At 37.4% G+C, this 8,333-nt stretch overlaps 1 protein-coding gene across 1 annotated transcript in view; it reads right to left on the reverse strand.

The window, feature by feature from the left end:
* LOC107742995 (gamma-aminobutyric acid receptor subunit rho-1-like) overlaps positions 1-8,333 on the reverse strand; it is a 20,914-nt gene that overhangs the window by 7,953 nt on the left and 4,628 nt on the right. Inside the window, exons 5-7 of the mRNA XM_016556091.1 lie at positions 7,088-7,311; positions 1,740-1,822; positions 1,453-1,593 (exon numbers count right to left, since the gene is read on the reverse strand). Of these exons, the coding sequence (XP_016411577.1) occupies positions 1,453-1,593; positions 1,740-1,822; positions 7,088-7,311 (448 nt within the window). The remainder of the gene's footprint in view (positions 1-1,452; positions 1,594-1,739; positions 1,823-7,087; positions 7,312-8,333) is intronic.

Below are 8,333 nucleotides of genomic sequence, written 5' to 3' on the forward strand. Positions count from 1 at the left end.
TGTGTTTATTGGCGTGATGGTTTGGCCATAATAGTTTAACTAGTCATTACTAGTTAATCAATTAGTCATTAAGTCAGTGGGTGAAAAACATGAACAAATTGAACAAAATCTATTTATTCTTAAACAAGCTTTTCAAAAGAATTTGGTTTAACTGTTTAATCTGTATACGTAAAAGTTGCTTTGCTTTTTTTTTAACTGGTGTAATACATTTTAATCTTTTATTAGGCTATCTGTTGCCTGTGTTGTTACTGTTGTCATATTGTGTGTGATTTTAATTTTAAAACCCATTTTGGGTTAATTTAACCCAGCAGTAGGCCTACAGTAAATTGCAAACAATATTTGAATTAAATAAAACAGTCCACCATGTTTATTGATACATTACCTATTATATAAAGTATATATGTATGACCTACTGCATAAACAATCGTTTCAGGGCAATTTGTTGTAGCCACTTACCCTGTAACTACATGGAACAAGGGGGAACGAAGCACCACTTTAATTTACAGCCCGCAAATGTTGTATTTACCCTGTAACTACGTTGTAATCTAAAGCGTTACCGATTAATCTAAAGGTTTGGGAAAAGAAAATACTATATGTATCCTGCATAAATTCTATCTAGATAACTTCTATATACATTTTACTTTTATTTTACCTCTAACTGAACTGTATTTAACTGCCATTTTGGTTATTTTTTGCATTGCATCAAAAATGCTAAGTAGTTTCATAAAGTTATAGTCATTTTAAATAGTAATTTTAAATATTAACTGCTTTAACAGTCTTTGCTAGTCAGGAATTACGGTGAAACATGACTTAAAGGGATAGTTCACCCAAAAATGAAAATTTTATGTTTATCTGCTTACCCCCAGGGCATCCAAGATGTAGGTGACTTTGTTTCTTCAGTAGAACACAAACGAAGATTTTTAACTCAAACCGTTGCAGTCTGTCAGTCATATAATGGAAGTGAATGGGAATCACGGCTTTGAGAGTAAAAAAAAATCAGTCATATAATGGAAGTGAATGGGAATCACGGCTTTGAGAGTAAAAAAAAACATACACAAACAAAACCAAATCAAAGCCTGCGGCTCGTGACGATACATTGATGTGTAAAGACACGAAACGATCGGTCTCTGCAAGAAACAGAGCAGTATTTATATAATTTTTTACCTCTGATTCACGCAATGTCCGAACTGTCCTGAGCGCGTTCTCCAGCCGGCGCGTGACGCGTCTTCTTCTTTTAGGGCGGATCGCAGACTTATAAGTGCATTACCGCCACCTATCTCTCATTTCATTTTTGGGTGAACTATCCCTTTAAATTACATGAGACAATATGGAGGATGGTAATGACGGTCAATGTAAAACTGTTCCGTATTGGTTTTAAGGTGGGGTTAGTGAAGGATCAGTTGCAGACACTCTTAACTGTACTGGAGTCAATCCTCAGTCAATCCTCAGTACCTGTGCTGCTGTAGAAAGCTAGTTTTGAGGTGGTGTGAAACTCCTGAATGAGGAACTGAGACAGAGAGATCTTCTCATCAGTCTGCAGAGATTTGTTTCCTCTCTTCCAATACAGCATGAGGTCGTCATCAGTATAGGCATCTGAAAATAAAATAACAGCATACAAATGATCTCACAAACACTGAAACACTAAATAAATACGGAATATCCTGCTTTACTCAATATTACGTCACATTACTGTTGTTTGATTCAATCATGAAAATCAGTTGTGTTGTGTTTAGACTCACAGCTCTCAATCTCCAGTGAGCATGTCTGGGTGTCCAGGGGAAAGTGACTGAGATCCATATTGCACATCGCTGTGACTGTAACCCTGTTGAATGTGTTTGGAGTAATTAAAACTTGTGAACAAATCCATAATATGTAAACTGTCTCCTTTATTTTAGCGATTTCAACCGAAAATGACTATACTACGTGGGCTGTAAGTTATTTCATTCATAATCCTGTTATTTGTTTCCAGGGGGAGGAGTCTTGTTAACAAATAGGCTTTGAACTGATGTAGGATCCTGCATTTTTGCTATAGTATTCAATATGCTACTATTTCAAACAAGCAACATAGGTTCATTGGAAAAACATGCCTCTACCTACATGTTTGCAAAACTCCAAAACTGTACCTATACATACAATTCACTGCAGTTTCCAGCTGAAATGAACACTAATGGCAGCAAAACAGCAACAACTTTTATTCCTTTTTACACAAATTATGATTACAGGGGCAGACATCAATTAACAAAGGCTTATTTTCATGTGGCTCCTCTAAATACCTCTATCATAGTGCATCATTTGTAAATACATTTTGATGTTTGCATCACATAATCAGCTCCACATTTATGGCATTTCTGCCATATAAACTTGCTCGGTAGCTCAACCAGCACTGCAATTACATTGTGAAGTGCTCGGGTACAAGTCCTATGAAACACGAGTCACAATATAAGAGCTCAAAGACTTGCAGAAGCAGGCTAAAATGGTATAGTTGCTTTAGCAAATGTGTTTTTATCACATGTTTGCTTTATCGCTATTAGTTAGGTTTAGGCTAGGGCTCAGTGTAGGTTGCATGTAATAGGGCATTAACAGTATAATATCTGTTTTGGATAAAACTGAACGCAATTTAAGCACCAATCACAGGACATTTCACTATAAAAGTCTTATGCAACATGCAAGAAGCATTTTGTCTTCTCAAAAGGGTTCAGAAAAAGACATTAACTTAGGTTAATTACTGCCATTTGAGGCCAAGGATCAGGATTGAGGTGGAGATACTACATAACCCCAACAAAATAACGCAGCTACCACTGTACCACAATAAAAGGCTGGTGAAAAAATGCTGTGTCATTAGATTTGTGCTAATTCATCGTTTCACAAGCCAAGGATTTCTTTCCTTGAAATCCACAATCAGTGACACACACACCTGGATGGAGCTGCATGATCAAGAGCACTTGACAGCAATTGCTTTCATCAAGTAGAACCCCACAAAAGCGGGTTTGAAATTAAAGATCGGCAACTTGCCGTTATTTATCTGTCTGCTCCCGGGAAGTAGCTCCCATTGCACGCCCACCCTGACACTGGATTTACCCCATTTTTTCCTTTTAGCAACTTTCTGTGCCTACTCCTCACTTTTCCTCACCCGTATATTCTTCGGTAAAGAACGCCACCGTACTCATTTAAAGGGGTCATATGACGTTGCTAAAAAGAACATTATTTTGTGTATTTGGTGTAATGAAATGTCAAAAAACACATTATTTTCCACATACTGTACATTATTGTTTCTCCTCTATGCCCCGCCTTTCTGAAACGCGTCGATTTTTACAAAGCTCATCGGTCTGAAAAGCAAGCTTCAAGTTTATTTTATTAAGTATACTTAAGTAAAGTTCAAGTATATTTTTAAGTATATTTTATGTAGTAAGTATACAAATATCGGTGTACTAGTATACTTGTAAGTGTACTATTTCAATACTCCGTGGGACTAAATTGGCCAACTTTCTAGTATATAAAGTATACTTTTAAGTATACTTTAAGTATAACAGTAGTAAACTTTGAGTACACAACTAGTTTACATCTATATTTTTAGCTTGTACTGCAACTATAGTAAAAGTGAACTTATAGGTACACTGATAGTTTACTAATTAAATACTGCATTTTAGTACACTTTGAAGTATAGTCTCAGTAAACTACTAGTTTAGTAGTTTTATAAGTATACTCGTAAGTTTTCTTTAAGTGAACTTTACATCATACTTCAAGTATACTACTATGTCCCTATTTAGGTATTAAGTATATATTTTGTTATATGAATATCTGAACATACAAAACATCAAAAGAACAGGGTATCTGCTTGTAAACAAAAACATTTTATTCTAGCTTCATGCATTCTTTTTTTAAACACTTGAATGTGGATAAGTTTCATAAATAAAAAATAAAGAAATAAACAACATTTTGAACAAAAAGCTGAAAAAAGACTATGAATTGGATTCAGAATGATAATCAAAACGTAGATAAAGTCGATCAACACCCCAAAGCTTGACAGTCATTAGTACCTCTTCATTGGTCGACATTTTATTTCATTACGTTACACAGTTTTGATGCTGTTTTATGTCTGATGATCGTGTTAGATTACATGTGGATCTGTTGTTTCGGTTTCTTCTTCACTTGTGTTTCTAGGATTCTAGGAGCACAAGTATACAGTAGCTCAAATATATTTTCAAGTATAAGTCAAGTATACTTAAATGTAATTTTAAGTATATTTCTGAGAAGTACATAAAGCCCATTTCTGAGAAGTACATAAAAAGTAGACTAAAAGTATACTTTCCTATTTTTAGTTTAAAAGAAGTATACTAATAGCACACTTGACTAAACTTCTTTTTCGTGTGTGTGACTCACTGAAAAAAATTATTATAGGCTGCCACTCGCTTATTACGGAAATTTCTATTTTTTTTTCACAGCATCATGCTGAGGAGGACGAACATGACCCACTAATCTTTTCAGAGGCATTTAAATATGAGAAACCTGAAACAAGAAAACTGAACCAGGGTGTTACTGAAATTTGTTCCTGTTCCTGTCTACACATTCAGAAAACACATATCCTAGCAAATGTTATAACAGTTTAACCTCAACCATCAGCTTCCAAGTCAAAATTATTTCACGTACACAGAGATACATCTATAATGAATCACCTCATAATCTAGCATCTCTGATAGAAACCGTTGCAAAACTGATCTGTGGACACGAAGAGAACTCTGCAGCATATAAATAAATAATGGAAACTGCAATCCTGGTCTCTTGGATGTTGTTGAGATAACACACAGACAACACACCGCTAAGAAGCTTTTGAAGAGAAATTTGGAGAAAAATGGCAGAAAAAATCAGCGTTTCAGGCACAATCTCCATTTTGCTGTGAACGAAGCAATATATAAAGAACAGGGTGTCTGCATTGCTGTCAAGGTTTCAAAACCCAAACTTCTTTTTCGTAAGGGTTACCATATTGTGATGCCATGTCCGGCCGGAGCGACGACACAAAACCAATAAAACCCATTATAAACGAGACATTTGTTGCATCCATTTTGCTGTGAACGAAGCAATATATAAAGAACAGGGTGTCTGCATTGCTGTCAAGGTTTCAAAACCCATATCTGCATTCACCAGATAACCAATGCTTTCGTGTCAGCTGGCCAAGAAACAGAAAGACTTGTCCTTCCCAGACCATAAGCTCTTACATGATGAACCCACTCGCTGGAATTCCTCTTTTACGGTATGGTGGAACTGTTTTTGAAGCAGCTGCAGGCTGTGTGTGCTGTGCTGGTGGAAGACCGAATGAAATTAAGCTCCTAACGCAGGTTCGGGAGGACCGTAATCATCCAGTCCTGTCAATCATCGTTACGACCATATATAAGCAGCAGCCATTGCTCCGTTCCAGTGACAATTCTTCCGGCACCCCTCCCTTCTCCTCCTCTAATTCCTTCTCTTTTTCCTCCACACTGTACCATTATAGGGGGTTTTATAGCTCGAGCCGAGCCTCGGGTTTCGAGCCTCCTTCGCGGACAGCAAGCTAAGTTCGTTTACCATTACCTGGCAGGGCTGAATGGGCAGGCGAACTCGTGAAATGGTATCAGATGCCAAAAGCTGTTTTAGATGCACTTAGGAATGTGAAACATATTACCCTGTCCTTAGCCTTTCCATTTATTTGGAAAATGCAGCCAATGCTGTAGTCATGTAGAACAGGGTGACTCTGCACTATCCTTTGAGGTAAAGGTAAAGATCAGTGAATATCTTGATTTGTAGGCAAATGCAGCAGCTTTTAAACACTGTCCCTTAGCTTTATTCAAGGTTTGACCACTTTGTGTCAAGAATGAACTCTGCAGGACAGTAGATCTCCAGGAGCAGGATTGGAGACCCCTGGCCTAAAGCAGTGGTTCCCGAACACTTGCAGGGCTTTGAAAGAGAAGCAAGGACTTATAATGCAGAAATAATGTCCAGAAAACTAACATGAACCACCATTGTTGTTCAAGAGCATGTTCTTCTTTTTTTGCTTTTGTATCGAAATGTATCTCATTGATTTATCTTACTGTGTTTCTGTAGGGTCATTTTTATGCATTCATATGTTTTGTTTTAAGATCAGAAAAAAAATATGCAAAAAATAGACGGGGCAATTTTTTCAACAAAGGAAAAACAACTGCACTCGTCAAGCAATTTCAATGTGTCTTTAAGATATAAATATGAGGACAGAAATTACTGTACAATTTGTTATGGTGAATACTTATTCTTTAACAAATTTGTAGTTATTAAAAAATTTTTTTTGCTTTGTCATTATGAAAAATAAAAAATAGCATAAGTCTGCAACATAAACTTAGGGGTTAGACTACTTTCTGAATGTTTTCTACTTTCTGAATTCTGAAAACCCTACAGATGGCCATCTGGCCTTGGGTAAAAGGGAAGATTCTAGATGAAATGGTTGAGAGGGTGTAGGGAGAAGATGGCCTTGACACAACGGATTGACTTATAGATTGTAAATCGACATGTACATAGAAGAATAAATTCATTCTGTCCCGCAGACTGGGTGCGGGACGTTTCTGAGATTAAAACTCACCAATGAGCCAGTTTGTGTCTGAATCTACATGTGGCTTGCATTAATCCCACAGATTCCCACATATTAATCCACACGTTCACTCATCTAAAGCAAAAACTAGGATCAGCACCTCTTAGAGATGACAGATCTTGGTCAACAAAAAAACGTAATAGCAAACATGGAAATCCTAAATGTCAGAAAAATGACTGCTGGTTTACATCAAAGAGGTTTGATAGAAAAACAAGATATTTTGGTTTATTGAGCGATATATGAGTCTCTCTCACTGATTAGGTTTAGACCCAGCAATGTCATACATCTACAGCAAAGCCGGACGTAACATAACTCTTCTGATGGCTGGCAATCTGTTTCTCCAGCTTTGATGGGGATTATAGTGTGTGTTTCCGCAGTTCGGAGAGGTCAGTTGTTAAATACAAAATGAAAACCGAAGCCTGAATAAGAGCCTGTCAGAGCTTTGAGGTAAGATCATCAGAATGTATGTGCATGTGAGTAATTTGTGACACTTACCTCAAGCTATAGAGCACTTTGCCATCAGGATGCACTCGGAGCATGACGTTCTCCGTGGTGGTGTCATGGATGAAGGATCGTTTGGAATGGACAAAAAATGTGTCAGGTACCCAGATTTTCTTTACCAGCCGGCCATCAAAGGTCATGCTCTGGTTGGTGTTGCTGGGAAAGGACAGTCGCTCGTCCTTCCAGTAATGTCTCAGGTATAGGGTCATGGTGAAGTCCTGTAGCATACGATCCAATCAGCCATTCGTCTTAACATAAACAGTTTAAACAGTAGCCTCATTTCTATCCCAAGAGCCCTCTATATAAGAAAAAAACAGGCTATTTGTCAACACATCTAGGGTGCTTGGAAAGGTTACTGGTTGCTGAATTTGAGCTTTTGCCCTAATCCAAATCCTGTGGCACAATCTCAGAGTGGAAAAGATCAGGATAGCACTGAAGCATTCATGATGCACTCTGAAATCTGTAAGCCATATTTAAAAACACACGTGTCAGTCTCCTACCATATCTACTTCAGAGATGGTGGCCAGACTCTCAAGCTGAACATCAACACCCACGGGTATCGCAGGCCCTGAAATGAAGAAAAATGAGCTTTAAACAGTCTTCCAATGCACTAGTTGTAAAAATTTGATAGATTTTAACTTAAAGGGGTCATATGATGCAATTTCAAGTTTTCCTTTCTCTTTCGAGTGTTACAAGCTGTTCGTGCATAGATAAGATCCGTAAAGTTGCAAAGACTAAAGTCTCAAACTCAAAAGAGAGATATTCTTTATAAAAGTTAAACGGCTTCCTAAAACGCTTCATTCAAACACACCCCCACATATCTACGGTGTTGGAAGATTTGCATAACACCACCCAAATGTTTACACAAAGAAAGAATGTGTAACTTTTATTCTTGCTGTAGTATTGTTGCTGCCACCATGTCGTGGAGATGCTATGTGTTTCCAAATATGGTGAGGCGGAAGTTAGGTTTCAAAAGATTCAAACATCCAGGATACGCACACGAAGTGACCATTTTAAACGATAAGCTGACACAAAGACATTTGAATATGTGACAACAACTTTTGAACGGTACTCCTTCTCTACATTTGTAAACACTGAGTCGGTACTTCCGCCTACGTCAAGCGTAACCTTTTCAACGTAATTACGTACTACGTGAAGTCATGGACGCGCATCGCAGAGCAGTGCAAGGCGCGCATTTTTGTTTATAAAGCATATACTTTTTTTTTTTTAGAAAATGACA

The sequence above is a fragment of the Sinocyclocheilus rhinocerous genome, unplaced genomic scaffold (assembly GCF_001515625.1).
Source record: "Sinocyclocheilus rhinocerous isolate Xijiao unplaced genomic scaffold, SAMN03320098_v1.1 scaffold617, whole genome shotgun sequence".
NCBI classification, from domain to species: Eukaryota; Metazoa; Chordata; class Actinopteri; order Cypriniformes; family Cyprinidae; genus Sinocyclocheilus; species Sinocyclocheilus rhinocerous.